Source organism: Carassius gibelio, chromosome A1, assembly GCF_023724105.1.
Source record: "Carassius gibelio isolate Cgi1373 ecotype wild population from Czech Republic chromosome A1, carGib1.2-hapl.c, whole genome shotgun sequence".
Classification (NCBI taxonomy): domain Eukaryota; kingdom Metazoa; phylum Chordata; class Actinopteri; order Cypriniformes; family Cyprinidae; genus Carassius; species Carassius gibelio.
Genome location: NC_068371.1, coordinates 18,286,178 through 18,302,608, shown reverse-complemented (window position 1 = coordinate 18,302,608; position 16,431 = coordinate 18,286,178). Strand labels below are relative to the sequence as shown.

The following is a 16,431-nucleotide window of genomic DNA, read 5'->3' as shown; positions in this document are numbered from 1 at the left end:
TCTCCAACACACATGAGACAAAAACAGGCCATTGTTCTAGTGCAATATGCTGTTGAAATACAAGCATTTTTTTGTGAAAATTTAAATTTTCAATTTTTTTACTGTATTTGATTGATGTCATTGTATAAAAAGAGGTTTAAATAAATACAAATCTTACAGACATACATGATTTGTATACATTTTATTTCTGTTGTAAGAGGACTTGAATTGATTCAAAACTAAAATGGTAGGACTTTGGACTCGACTTGAGACTTGTTGGCTTTGACTTTTGACTCGACTCGGGACTTGCCTCATCTTTGACTCAACTTGACTCGGGACTCGAGGGCAGACTTGAGACTTACATGTGACTTGCATAACGATGACTTTGTCCCACCTCTGCAGGAAACAGATGATTCTTCTCCACAAACTGACTTTGCTGTAGCCTGGAATTGAACTGATGGTTTAGTCTGGTCAGAGGAGAATTGGCCCCCCGACTGAGCCTGGTTTCTCTCAAGGTTTTTTTTTCTCCATTCTGCCTGACCGCAGCGTTGGTCTGCTTTCACACTCAATAGTTGTATCAAACCCAGGTGCGTTTGCAGTTTGCGTTAAACGCCTGGAGAACTAAACGTGACTGACCATAGTTGCATTTTTTTTTTTTTTTTTTGGTGCTATTATAAACAGCATAATAATTAATTAGAATTATTGCATTTAATTTAATTTAATTTTGACTTTTAGGAGTGTGCGGAATCAACCTCGGCTCTCTGGTGTTGAGGAAACAATGTTATCGACAGTGTTACGCATGCGCGGAATACTTATTTGCTGAACAAGTGCGCACCCAAGTCCGTGTTGCTTGCACATTCACGCGAACCGCGCCACAGTTCAGGAGCAACCGAACTCAGACCACCTTCTCCAGGTAGTCTCGGGTTCGATACCCCAGTGCGCACCAGGGTCCAATGACAGCGTTTACATTAGCGTTTTTTCATGCGAACTATGCCCCGTTCCGCACTAAACTGTCAGTGTGAAAGCCCCTTTAGACGACTTCTGAAGTCATGAACAGCCACGAATAATTTTCTGTCAGTGAGATAAACCCATTTAAACCATTATGAAAAACTAAGTTTTATTAAAATAAATAAATACAAAGAAGAAGTATCATAAAATAGTTTCTCACTATTTAGGGATTTTTCTCCTCTTCTTCCTATAATAAGAAATCGTCTATATAATGAGGTAGCCTATTTAGCTAAGTCATACCTTTTAGAGAGTTTCTCATTATTATTTTTCTTTCTTTCTATCTTTCTTTCTTTCTTTCTTTCTTTCTTTCTCAACTGAGGCGGAAACGGGTTTCATAGATGTGGGAGGGCCAGTGGGAAAAAGAGTCAAATGACTGAGGAAACGCCGCAGATGCAGATAACACAGTTAAACGTAACGTTGTGGTCATATCAAAGAAATACTTGCGTTTGGAAGGAAATGTGCGCGAATTAAGTCTTCTGGAGTTTTGATGGACGAACTTGTCAGAAGACGTGAAGGACTTTCTCTCGATTCTATACGAATAACTTAAACGAAGGGTTAAAATATCTGCTTTATTACCGTGAACTGACAATAGCAAAGGACTACTTTGAAATTCTAGCCTGAAGATATTTGGCAATCAATGTAATGATTAAACTGATAAACAGTTTTAGCATAGTGTTTAACGTTTCATACAAATGATGGAATCAAGATGCGTTGCTACTTTGCTCATTCTCCTGACTGGAAACTTCGTCATGATAAGTGCTCCAGGGACTAGGCAACTTTCCACGGCGCTCGTGTCTCCGACACTGAAATCTGCAATTGGTCAAGGCAGAGTGGTCAATGAGTCAATGCCTCGACGACCAAGAGTTTTGCCGCCTATGTGCACAGGTCCCACAGAAATAAGAGATACTTTCAAGTATATTAACACCGTGGTTTCGTGCATTGTGTTTGTAGTTGGGATAATCGGAAACTCTACGCTGCTCAGAATCATTTATAAAAATAAATGCATGCGAAACGGTCCTAATATCCTCATTGCAAGCCTGGCGCTTGGGGATCTTTTGCATATTGTCATAGACATTCCCATTAACGTCTATAAGGTAAGCACATTTTTCATGACCGTTTATATTTAATCTCTCATTAAAATAAATAGGCTAAATAAATAATAATATTAATAATTATATATATATATATATATATATATATATATATATATATATATATATATATAGCACGTTTACTTCTTTTATGACCTTAAAAATAAACAGATAAATGAAAAGTAAACATGATTTTTTTATTTTATTTTTTTTGTATTCCATATTTTATTCTGTGTCTTTTGTTGCAAATTTAACAAGTGTTTATGGAATCTGACAAATAGGTCTTCGCTGGCACAATGAGCATTCAAATTTTCCACTGAAGCTTATTTAATTGAAATGCTTCTGATTTAAATTTGGGAGTCCCGAGACACTGCCAAGTAGGGCTGTTGCGATTTGTCGATTTTATTCGACTATTCAATTTTGAGCCGTTTCTCAATACCAAGTTCGCAAGTCTGGTAATTCTGCAAATGGAACAGCAATTGTACTTGACTGGCTACTCTGGTTATCTTCACTATATGTATACAATAAGACGAAATATGATATCAAACACCACTGACTCTTTTCGATTTAATAAAAAAAATATTAATAGCCACAAAAATGTAGTCGTAGCCTACATACATTTCAGTGAAACGAAAAATTTTATCAAATAGCACTGCCTCTTTCCTGTTTATTTATAATATGCTCACAAAAATCCATATTATAAAAAAATGAAATAAAAAGACCACTGCCTTGTCCCACATTTAAAATATAAAATATGTGCTTTAGGTAGTGTGTGCACATATACTCTGATTGTCTTCATTGTATAGCCTATAATAACTTTAAATATGACAAGCACAATCCTTTTTTGTTAAACGTGAGTTTTAGTGAACAATATAGTCATAAAATAATAAGTAAAGTATAAGATATTTATGTAATAGAAAATAAAGACAAAAGCAAACAATTTGGTCAAATGTAGCCTATGCAACAAAGTCAGCTTTGTATTACGATTAAAAAATAAATAGGCTTATTTATTAAACATAACTTGTGCTCAATCAAAACTATATGAACTGGAAGAATAATAGATTCATGAGACCAAAGATCATCTGTTAGATTTACCCCAAACATATTTTACCTCATGTTTAATGACAACAGAGACATCTGAGCCAGCAGCAAATGTCAGACGGACTAGGTGAGGTGAGACTGCTCACGGCAGATACATGAGCACTGAGTGCCCGGTGAGCGCCTGGAGGTCACATCTCCGAAATTTGCAAAGCAAATTTTCAAACAGGTGCTATCTTTATAAATAAATAACATATTTGAGTTTAAACAACTACATTCTCGCCTGAAATACTTGTAGAACTGCATTTCATGACACAATAATACAATTTTGAAACTTGCAGGGTTTCTCTTCTGCCATTAACGATCGTTGGTGCGAAATGCAATCAGGGATACCAGATCACCTCTGGATGCATCCTTGATAAAAGGGGTGGGCCAAGAACACATCTTGAATCCGAAATCACTCCCTATCCACTATATAGTGCACTATATTGGGTGTCAGCCATTTTGTAGCGCTTTCCGAATTCTGAGTGAATGACTTCATTATTCCCTAAATTTTTCCACTACTTTTTACCCACAACTAATTCTGATTTCGAGTGTACAACCGATGTACACTCTCTGAAGCACTATTTCCCACTATCCAACGCGGAGTAGTGATGACCCTTATGAAAATTAACCATGGTTTAATTACAGTAAAACTGTAGTAACCATGTTTTTTTGCCGTTTTGACTACCATTTGTATAACCACAGATTTACTACAAATACCATGGTTAAACTATGGTTAATTTTTGGTTACCATTGTTTAACTATAGTAACCATGCTTTTTCGGTTTTATTTTGTAGTAAAACCATTGTTAATTTTCGTAAGGGGAGCTGGAAGCGAGAGCGTGAGTGGGAGCGGGAGCATTAAAATATGTTATGTAGGCAATAACTCATTAATTTACTGAGGTGGCATTGTTGTTACCTTACAAAAATGATGATACTTTGGTGGATAATTTAAAAATGTCGGTTAATCACAGTATTCATTCTGATGTAAAATTAACAGTCTCCTGAGGGCACTCTACACCCACCTTACATGAGTTTAAAGCACTACTTGAGCAGTGTCAAGATGCTAAAGATAATAAATACATAAAATTATGAATTATGAGTTTATGTGTGTTTATTTTTGTTCTCAGTATTTTAATAGCATTTAATGATTATGAACATAAAATGCATTTAAAAAAAAAATATTATATACATTGATGAAACCACAAAGCTGAAGTGGAGGTATGTATAATTGCAATATAAAGTCATTTTGAGTATTATTGCTATTAATATTCTTTTCTAAAATCAGATACATAATTTAAAAGTACATACAGTATAACAATGTTTTTGCAACAGCTACAAGTCTCACGCACAGTATATACGTCACCGTCTGAATCCGTCACTTATTTGTCCACTCCTTTCTGATATAGTGTACTCAACTGCCATACACTATATAGGTATTAGTGAATGAGTGACTGAGTGAACGAGTGAGCGATTTCAGACACAGCAAAAGCTAAACATTGCCAGTACTTTTATATTACATGTACATAGATTTGTTGTTTCATCTATGGTATATTACTAATATTATATAAAACAATTGTTTTGTAATGTTTTTATGTTCATAATCATTAAATGCTATTAAAATTCTGAGAACAAAATAAACACACATTAACACGTTAATAATTTAATTTATTTATTATTTTTAGTATGTTGACACTCTTTCAAGCAGTGTTTGATTAATTAATTGATTTATTAATGTTATATTTCATCATATTGTCCAGTTAAAGTGCTCAGTGTAAAGAATTAAGCCATTATAGCGGTAACAGAACTTACTAGAAGCTGCTTTGAAACAATATTGCTCTATAAATACCTTGACTTGAATGAACCAAGTTGAAGATTCTTACAATGAACCAAACAACTATGCAAGCGATTAAATAAATGAATTAATGAAACAATCCATGCAAACAAGTGGCTGGATATCGATGAGCTTGCCGCACGATAAAGTTTCAGTACATGATTTTTTTATTCTATTTGTGGTGCAAGGGCTTATGTTTAATGCAAACCACTGTTCACATAAATCTATAGAGATCAATTACTAATCCACATGTTATTTGAGTTGTTTACCATACCGAGTTTCAATTTAACTTTCATACAAGGTCTGTAGTGAATGTTAAGTTAGACATTTTATATTATTTTATGTTTACATGATTCAACTTAAGATTGTGTTGGAATGCTTAATACTTACTGTATCAACATAGCATTAATTAAATGCAGAGGTATTTAATGCAGACATTGATAAGGGAGAATGGGCTATGCTATGACATGCAGGAAATACCTCTGCTTTTTTTTAACCTTCTAACCTTCTGCTTTGCCCATTTTGTATGTCTCTCTTTGTTAACACACCTGATTCAGATAATCAGCTTGTTAGAAGTGAGCTCCATGCATGAACTCTCTTCCCATTGACATTGTCTCTAGACAGTGTTTATTGCTCCCTACTCCCTGAGCAGGGGAAATCTGTTGAAGTTTACTTCACTTCAGAACATTAATTCATGGATATGCGCTGCACAACAAGTGTGACATCATATACCTCTGTAAATAAATAAAATTTAAATTCACATCTTGCACACTTCACTGCACTTTACTAGTACTACCACACACTTACCACTATGTGGATTTTAGAAAGTGCGCAGGGTGCTCAGCGTGCACACCTACCACTATGTGGATTTCAGAATGTGAACAAAGCCTAGTGTGTGCACCTACCAAGCATGGATTTAAGAGCTTCCCAAGCATCTGTTCAAAAATTCTTGGAAGCACGGAGGCAAACGGGAGAGGCAAGCTCAAATACAACCCTCTGAGGCGAGGGGAGCACTGGCTGAGACAGCATTACACAAGAAGGTTGTCGCAAATGCCACCTATACTTCCCACTTGATCCCTCAGCAAGAGGGGATATCCTGGTGACCAGGAAGCCCATCAGGGTGACCTAGATATGGCATACCAGACAAGGCAGCCAGAAAGTGTAAGCCTAGCCCGGACATCCAGGAAATTTTGCAGTGCCATGCTGGGGGCTTGATGATCAATAAGGCTGCTGCAGAAGCCTGTGACCTGGCCACATGATCCAGGAAATATGAAGGGAAATTAGCAGATACTCAAGCATCATTGTAATCAAGATGAAAAGCACTAACTCCTCATCTGGATCACATCTCTTATCTTGCTAACCTCCCTTGCTTACTTTCCCATTTCATGACACAAGAACAGTAATATTTTTAAAATGATCCGAATAAATGGTGGTTGAACTCAACCAATGATGCTTGAACTCAACCAATCAGGATGTTTAGCGCCCAAGTCCCGCCCCCAAAAGTACTACCTCGCCAGCAGGGACTTTCTGAGGGGCATTTTTTTACCCAGAACTTTATTTAGTTCCTGGTTCCTGTGGTGGAAACACACCGAGTACCAGACCAAAGTCCCTAGTTCCTGGGTAAAGTTCCTGCTAGGGGTGTAACGGTACGTGTATTCGTACTGGACCGTTTCGGTACAGGGCTTTCGGTATGGTGCACGTGTGTACTGAATGACCGAATGCAATATTTTGTTTGGGGAACATAGGTACATTTTAGTTTTTCAAAATGAACATATTAAGTGGAGGAAGTCTCCGTGTTCAGCGCAAATCCCGCCCTGCAGCTGATGCTAAGGCCGGTGACACACTGGCTTCGTGGCGTGAGCGTGGAGTTTCTGCTGCATGTCAGTTGCTTCACATTTTCTGTGACTTTAAACACCAGAATTGTGCCTGACGCGGCGCTGGCGTGCTGCTGCTACTGTAGGTGACATAGAGGGAGACCGCCGACAGACCAGGATCTTGTCTTCACGGCAACAATATCTATACTTCATGTTGAGCATAAATATAAAGCCTACTGATAAAGGACACCATCAACAGTATTGACGGCAAAATAGACTATGTTTAACAGGTGCAATATGCCAGTGTGTCACCGGCCTAAGGTTTTCAGAAGGCATCATGGGAGTGTGAACATCACTACAACTAGCAAAAAAACGATTGTAATTCAGCATTAAACATACCTTTTGTCTTAATTCCGATCGGTCCAACGCAAAAACGAAATCTGAGAAGGTCTAAAAACTGAAACTTTTAATGCTGCAACTTTACACTTTGGAAAAGTTATAATATATTTTAATATATTAATATTTTTTTTTTAAATATGAGCAGGCCTACAAGCTGGGATTGGTAATGCTGCACTGTAATCATAGTTATTTATATATTTTTCATTATATTTTATTATATGATATTGGTTTGAGACTGAGAGTATTTTATTTAGTAGAGAACTTTGCAGCATTTTATTTTTTATTCTTTTTTATTTTATTATTTATTTTATAATTTATAATTATAATTTTATAATTTATGTAAATAAATTGTTAAAAAAATTTTATAGTAATAAACAACCTGCAGTTTAATGTTTGCATTTCTTTCCCTTACTGTTCCGGAAATGAACCGAACCGTGACTTTAAAACCGAGGTACGTACCGAACCGTGATTTTTGCATACCGTTACACCCCTAGTTCCTGCGGTGGAAACGGGGCAATAGTTATTTACGTGGGCTCAGCCCACCATTTCTCATGCCTGGAGCAGGCCCTGCTAGGCAGTCGCTCAGCTTCTCAAACAATGTGCGTGGTTTGGTAAAACCCTTTAGTCATAAGAGCTCTTTAAGAAATATTTGACTGAATCTTTTTGTATTTTATATTTTGTATTTATTTTATTTTTCCTGTAATTTTCAGTTCTGTTTCTGTGTAATTTTGGCTCTTGTTGACCTAAAAGTACCTGTCTTTCAGCTTCTGGCTGAAGATTGGCCATTTGGTGTTGGACTTTGCAAAATGGTTCCCTTTATACAAAAGACATCAGTTGGCATTACAGTGCTAAGTTTGTGTGCACTGAGCATAGACAGGTATCTGTATTTTGTTGTATTTAGTTTGTTCTTATTACCTCAATATCTAGTAACAGCATTTAATCTGGAACCTGGCACTGACTTTGTCCCAAAGGTTTCGAGCAGTGGCATCGTGGAACCGCATTAAAGGCATTGGCGTCCCTAAATGGACAGCTATTGAAATCATTATGATATGGGTGCTGTCCATTATACTTGCAGTGCCAGAGGCCATTGCCTTTGACATGATCACAATGGACTACAAAGGAGAGCAGCTTAGGATTTGCTTGCTCCACCCTATGCAGAAAAACAAGTTCATGCAGGTCAGTTTGTATATTTACTGTAAAGAGGCTACATGTTGTTTGTGATGGTGCATGTCATACAATATTTGGATCAACAAAATTTTAGGCAGGATACATAATAACTGGATTAAGTTGCCTTACTGAATGTTAATAATGATCTTTCTTAAATTCCAGTTTTATAAGTCAGCCAAAGATTGGTGGCTTTTCAGTTTCTACTTCTGCATGCCGCTGATGTGTACTGCTATCTTCTACACTCTCATGACCTGTGAAATGCTTCGAAAGAAGAATGGGGTCCAAATTGTTCTTAGTGATCACCTAAAACAGGTCAGAGCTCTCTGTCCTTCATTATTTTTTACTGTATATTCTCTCAAGAGAGACCATACACTCACTACACAAGTTTGTTAATACTCTGGAGATGGTTTACTTGTCATGGTGTCTTAATGCACTAAAACTGTCAAAAAACTAAAACAAAAGAACAATTCAGCAATTGACATGATTGTGCCTTACAGAGACGTGAGGTGGCTAAAACCGTGTTCTGTCTGGTGCTAGTCTTTGCACTGTGCTGGCTTCCTCTGCACCTCAGTCGTATTCTTAAGCTTACCATTTATGATGAAAGGGACCCCAACCGCTGTGAGCTTCTGAGGTCAGAACACATCATCTATCTTCTTGTTGAAACACTATAATGTTCTTCTCAACAGTTAAATTTAACTTTTGAAGGACAAGAGTTCCGGCATGTAGTCTAATCTCTATCTTTTGAGTTAAATCAAAGTCTTAATAATAATGAAACTGTTTGTGTGTTTGTTTACCTGTAGTTTCTTCCTGGTTCTTGATTATATCGGGATCAACATGGCATCAGTGAACTCATGCATAAACCCAATCGCTTTGTATATGGTTAGCAAGCGCTTCAAGAGCTGCTTCAGAGTAAGAACAGACAGACAGATAATGATAACTGCTATAATGTAAAACTGTAAAAAAATAATATAGTAAATAATTTTTTTATTTACTAAATAATGTATAAATAGTTGATTCCATTTATATGACGTTGTCAGTAAAACAAGAATAATAAATGCTATGTCTTAGCACTGTAATGAAATTCCCTGGATTTGATAATAAACATGTTCAATACTTAGGAATACTTCACACAGATTTTTTTTTTTTTTTTTTTTTTTGCATTCTACTGCCTAATATTTAAGGCATTACTCAACTTATTTTTCATGCAAGTGTGAACAATTGGGCATATCTGTTTTAATTCCTGCTGTAGTGTACATGAAAAATATTCCTTATCCTCCTCTGTTCCTTTTCAGTCATGTCTGTGTTGCTGGTGTCTTCCTCCTGAAATGTTAGCCATGGATGACAAACAGTCCTGCATGAAGCTGAAGGTGACAGAGCGAGGATCTGAACAAAGCAATAGCCGTGCCATACACTTCAACTTAGGCACTGGTCTGCATACAGGTATTGGTGGGCAACAAATTGCACTTAAAATTTAGCTAATGGCATAAAACCTAACTCTGTGTCAGCTGGAGGTATACTCATTACAAGCAGATGTGGTGATATTATAGGTACAAGTGCATCTCAATAAATTAGAATGTCGTGGAAAAGTTAATTCATTTCAGTAATTCAACTCAAATTGTGAAACTTATGTATTAAATAAATAACAGTTCAATGCACACAAACTGAAGTAGTTCAAGTCTTTGAAGTAGTTTAATGTTGTTCAGTTGTTTTGACACAATCTTTTTTGTTTAAAGCGCTATATAAATAAAGGTGTGATGATTGTGATGATTTTGGCTCACATTTAACAAAAACCCACCAATTTACTATCTCAACAAATTAGAATATGGTAACATGCCAATCAGCTAATCAACTCAAAACACCTGCAAAAGTTTCCTGAGCCTTCAAAAAAATTCTCTCAATTTGGTTGAGTAGGCTACACAATCATGGGGAAAGACTGCTGATCTGACAGTTGTCCAGAAGACAATCATTGACACTCTTCACAAGGAGGGTAAGCCACAAACATTCATTACCAAAGAAGCTGACTGTTCACAGAGTTAACAGAAAATTGAGTGGAAGGAAAAATTTTGGAAGTCACAGCATCAAGAGCCACCACACACAGAGGTGTCAAGGAATTTGATGAACCACAGACAAGGTCAGAGGCATCCAACCTGGGCTAAGGAGAAGAACTGGACTGTTGCCCAGTGGTCCAAAATCCACTTTTCAGATAAGAGCAAGTTTTGTATTTCATTTTGAAACCACAGTCCTATAGTCTGGAGGAAGGGTGGAGAAGCTCACAGACCATGTTGCTTGAAGCCTAGTGTTAAGTTCACTAAGAAATTTTGGAGCACTTTATGCTTCCTTCTGCTGACCAGCCTTTTGTAGATGCTGATTTCATTTTCCAGCAGGATTTGGCACCTGTCCACACTGCCAAAAGTTGGTTAAATCAGTGGTTCTAAATTCAACTCATCAGCTCATTATCACATGGGTTAATGAGCTGATGAGTTGAATCAAATGTGTTTAATTAGGGAGACAAAGAAAGCATGCAGTGTTGGGGGTACTCCAGGACAGGTTTGGGAACCACTGGGTTAAACGACCATGGTGTTAGTGTGTTTGACCAGCAAACTCACCAGACCCGAACCCCATAGAGAATCTATGGGGTATTGTCAAGAGGAAAATGAGAAATAAAGAGACCAAAAAAATGCAGATGAGCTGAAGTCCACTGCCAACGAAACCTGGGCTTCCATACCACCTCAGCAGTGCAACAAACTGATCACTGCCATGCCAAATTGAGGCAGTAATTAAAGCAAAAGGTGTCCCTACAAAGTAAGGAGTACATGTAACAGTAAATGAACATACTTTCAAGAGGGCCAACAATTCATATATATATATATATATATATATATATATATTTAATACACAAGTTTCACAATTTGAGTTTAATTATTGAAAGAAATTAACTTTTCGATGACATTCTAATTTATTGAGATGCACCTGTATATCTTTAAGTTCCAGTTTCTATTCACTCCTGACTGGCATACATGTACTTTGGTTTTGTACTTTGGTTTTCTAGATGCTCTAAGGTTAAAAAAGTCAAATTTAACTGAATGATTTAACAATGATTGAACATCACAGCACCGGCCACATGTCACACTATCTGAAAAATGCTCACAAGTTTTGTCCAACTCCTCTTACTTCAGGAATTGTGGTGTAAACATTCAACCAAAATCAAAAGTGACTTCACATGCTCTCTATAGTTCCATGTATATTTAATGTAGGGGTTTTCAAACCACTCCTGGAGCACCCCCAGCACTGCACATTTATTATGCCTCCGTTGGACACACACAATTCAGTCTCTACTAATGAGCCGATAAGTCGAATCAGGTGTGTTAAATCAGACATACAAAATGTGCAGTGCTGGGGGTATTCCAGTACTGGTTTGAAAGCTCCTGATTTAAAGAATTTCCAAATGTAATAATGCAACTGATTGTAAGGAAAAATTCTCGGTTTGTTTTTGGTGTGTATACACACACATATATGGATTTGTGCTGCAGCATAGTTTGAGTCAACAATCTCATTTCTATAGCCCAGAAAATACATTAACCCTAAAATAGAAGACTATATTTATTTTGTGATTTATTACTACTACTAATACTAGCTTTGAGATGTTATACTTTTTTTTTTTTTTTTTTTTTTTTTTATTGTTTTTGTTTTCGGGAGGTTCAGCCTTGAGATGTGGTTAATTATGTATCTTTAAGGATAGTGTATTTGTCAGTGTTTCTCAGTTTTGCACATGCTTTCAAACTTATACTGTGATTATCTCATGTGTTTAGTAGAAGATTTACTTGAGATTTACACAACTTGTATGATTAATCTTCCACATGATTCAAGGCCTCAGACATTTTACTAATCATTTAATTGTGTGTTATAATTCCTGCTGAATCTGTTCAGTTTTTTTTTGTAGCTATTCTTAATAATATTTATATATTTCTTTGCTGTCCATCTGTTATGTAAGACTTTTTATATTAAATGTGTTGTAAAAAAAAATTATAAGACAATAAAAACACAAAAACCTGTTTACACCATTTCCAGTTAATTGTTGTAACAATGTAAAATAAAGTATCTGGTATTAATATTAGTTAATACAATAACGTAAACTAACAATGAGCAATATATTGTATACACCATTTGCTAATCAATGATATTCTTAGTAGTAGAAAATACTGTTGTTCATTGTTTATTCATATAAGTTCACAGTGCCACAGCTTAATTAGCTATTTATATATTTTATATTTATAATTTGTAATTATTCTTCACTGAAAGGGGAAATACTTTATCCTGTAGAAATTAAAAAAAAAAAAATTTATCTTGTCACGATATCATTTGTATTAGAGGATTCACTTACTAGACTGGACAGCCTCATTTTAAGTAGTGTCCTTTTTTATGCTGTATTTTATATTAAGTTGTTGCATTCTCTGTGTCTACTGGTCATGTGGTATTAAGTAAATAGTCTTAACGTTTCAGATAAAACTGAGTTTAACTTGAACTTTTTCTTGATAGGTAATTTTAATTTTTCAGTGTAAACCAAACACGACAACATCAGAAATGTAGGAATGGACCTAAAAGACAGTGTTAGGTTTGTGAATAGTCTCCTCTTAAACAAGATCACATGATTCATGAGCATGAGTAAAGTACATCATGTGAGGTGTTTTGAGGAAACCGCTTTCTCTCATGACCATCTCTCCCTTCTTTAAATGATCATAATGCATGACAAATTATGCCATGAAAGAGTCTCTCTGTTTCATTTCCAACAGGATTCCTCCTCCAGCAGTCACTGTGAAATCTACAACAACAGCACCTCTGAATCATCACATGAGAGATTCAAATCTCATCTTCGCAATAAATCTATTTCCATTTCTTATTGGATTAGGTTGTCTCTTGACTTTAATGGTCAAAAAGGTCAATTCCTGAGGCATTTCAGCTTTGGATGAGATTAATGCTGCAGCAAAACAATGATGGTTTATTTAAAGTTTACTTAAAGTTTAATGCTGTTTAAAAAAAGACATTTATATATGTACAGTTGTTTACAAAAGTGTATATACTCCTGCAAAATGTTATATTACCAAAATAAGAGGGATTTTATTTAGTACAGTCCAGAATAAGATATTCAAAAAATGTTCAAAAGTTTGCATATGCTTGATTCTTAATACTTTGTATTGTTACCTATCCACGGCTGTTGTTCATGAGTTCCTTGTTTGTCCTGAACAGTTAAGATGCCCACTGTTCTTCAAAAAATCCTCCAGGTCCCACAAATTATTTGGTTTTCCATTATCTTTCACATATTTTAACCCTTTCCAGCAGTCACTGTATGATTTTGAGGTCAAAACATACAGAAACTTGATGGGGTTGGGGGGAATTTTGAAACTTTTTAACATATTATTTAAACGTTTTGTTTGTTTGTTTTTTTAGCACTGCCCTTCAGATGCTTTGGAAGATACTTACATTTCCCAGAAATAAAAATAAGTGCAGTTTACGTTGATCTTAAAATCAAGTTTTAACCCCTGGCTACTCTTTTGGAATCAGTGAATGTCCCTCACTTGTCATCAGTGTGAAATTTGTTTTATCTGAAAATCTGTTGGTTTTCTATCATTTTTTAAGTTACTTTCTTGTCTGACTTTTATGTCAGTGATGGGGGCATATGTGGTAGTAAATATTTAATTTGATCATCAGAGATTATGTTAATTGGTTAACCCAGCTAAGAGTGTTATTGTTCTAAGAATGTTCTGAGAACATTACATGTTCTGGGAATGTTTTCAGTGGCAAGTTTTATTTTAGTTTCCAGAATGTTCTCCTAAAATGTAGGACAACATTCTCTAAAAACATTCCAAAAATGTTTATTGATAACAATATTAGAACATTATCACCTAACATCCAAATTAAGATACACAGGAATCATACCATTTGGACATTGGATGTGTACTCAAATGTTTCTCAGGTGTCAAATTTTGGTTGAATGTAAAAACCCAACCTTTGCCATCTTGAATAACTCCAAAAACAGTATTTCCAACTTCACTTATCTCTGTCATACATTTAGAAATTTCTTATTGAGATTAACAGAGATTTAGATGTTGATGTCTATTTAAAAATAATAGTTGATACGTGATACGGATAAATGGTGATACGTGTTTGCTTTAGTTGAACAATTGTGCACTTGAGTTTTTAATGCTTTTCTCTCACTGCTGTAGCGGTGTATGTTTTGAAAAAAAAAAAAGCCTGAGAACACATTATTAGATGATGCTGGTTGCTTGATGATGAAAAATGTCATCATGCAGTGGTATGATTGTCTGATTTTCTTAAGTATAATTTATGCTATTAGTTGCACATTATTTTTTATGACAATGCAATGGTTCTACAGACTGAGGCCAAGCAGAATTGTAATCAGAGAGTTAAAACAAACTTACCACACAGACATCAAAAATCAGTGTATGAATCTCAACAATGTTGACATTTTCCATGCTGTTATGTAATCTGGGTGCAACATGCACCATACAAAACTTATCCATGGCTCCCACAATGCACTGAAGGATATAGCATGCCACCATTGAGATTAATACACTGATTCTTGATATCTGTGTGTGTCTGTTCAATAATTAAAATGATTTGTGAACAATGTAATTTAAAAATTACAGACAGAAATACAGATTATCTGATTAAAACTGCTGTATCTTAGATGTTGATTTTATGTAATACAAAATTAATAGCACAGATTAGACTCTAGATGAGATCAGATCATTACATGATGAAATCTTTAACATCAAGTAGCCAACATCTCCTGATCAAATCTTTTTCATTCTCTGTTTTTGCTGTAACAAACATAGTTATAGCAGCCAAATAAAAACTAACATTAAATAGTTTGAGTCACACTGCCTAACTACTGATCACCATAATGATGACGTCAAACCAAACCATTATTTTCAATAAACATCAACATCTAAACCTCTGTTAATCTCAATAAGAACTTTTGTAAATGTACGTCAGACATAAAATCAGTCTGGTTTATAAGCGAAACTGGATCTGCTTTTTTGGAGTTATTTACTGAGGAGCTTGACATCAAACAAAGGTTGGGTTTTCACTTTCAGTCAGTTTGACTTCTGAGCAATGTCCGTATCTTTTGTGATGGGAAGTTTTATTAGAATGTTAGAGGATAATGTTCTAAGAAAGTTGTCAATGAACATTTCAGAATGTTTTTTAGAGAATATTATCCTACCTTTTAGGAAAACATTCTGGGAACTAAAATAAAACATGCCACTTAAAAATCATTCCCAGAACATGAAAAATTTCTAGCTCTGAAGTTGTACTGTATCCTATTGCAGCCATTAGTTTTCCTTTTAGAGGCCATGCAAATTTGACTTTGTATTTTCCTTTTCAAGTCAAAATGCAGTTCCTTAGATTATTATGACAAATACTGTGTTATGTGTTATGCAAATTGTACTATTTTGTCATTTTATTACCTGAAAGTAACAGCACGTTATACACTAAGGAAACAGCTTTAAATGGAGGAAAAGCAAATTTTCACAATTACAGGAGAGGTAAGGTAAGGTAATAGGCAGAAATATTTGCAGATCTGTGAGAATTACAGGGAGTTTAATTTGAGTATTTTCTAATTCAGCCACCAGAGGTTCCGGATCAGTACTCTGTCACATAGCAACGGTGCGAGCGCAGCACTGCTGAAAGGACAATCCTGCCAGGACAGGTGGAGCCAGAACTGCTCGTTTTTGCTTTTATGCTTTAGGTCAAAGTGGAGAAGGTGATGTACCTCAGCAGGACATAATTAAGTTGATATCAGACATAATTAAGACATAATGAGGTAATTAAGGTGATCTCAAATTTCTCAAATTTAATTCATTAACTTGTCCGTATTTTTCAGATTATAAGTCGTACCTAAGTATACGTTGCATATATAAGTCGCACTGAACTATAAATCACATTTATTTTAGAACCAAGAACCAAGTTGCTGGTTCTAAAATAACCAGGCTGTAGATGGTAATGTTTTAACTTGATTCATTTCTCTTGGTTCATGTCAA

At 35.5% G+C, this 16,431-nt stretch overlaps 1 protein-coding gene across 1 annotated transcript; it reads left to right on the top strand.

Annotated features, from left to right (window-relative positions):
* The first annotated feature begins 1,387 nt into the window (after window positions 1-1,387).
* Window positions 1,388-11,245, top strand: ednrba (endothelin receptor Ba). Its single transcript, XM_052593130.1, has 7 exons — window positions 1,388-2,081; window positions 7,969-8,081; window positions 8,176-8,380; window positions 8,534-8,683; window positions 8,869-9,002; window positions 9,172-9,280; window positions 9,664-11,245. The coding sequence occupies exons 1-7, from the start codon at window positions 1,680-1,682 to the stop codon at window positions 9,844-9,846; spliced, it is 1,296 nt and encodes a 431-aa protein (XP_052449090.1). The 5' UTR covers window positions 1,388-1,679; the 3' UTR covers window positions 9,847-11,245.
* Window positions 11,246-16,431: the final 5,186 nt, after the last annotated feature.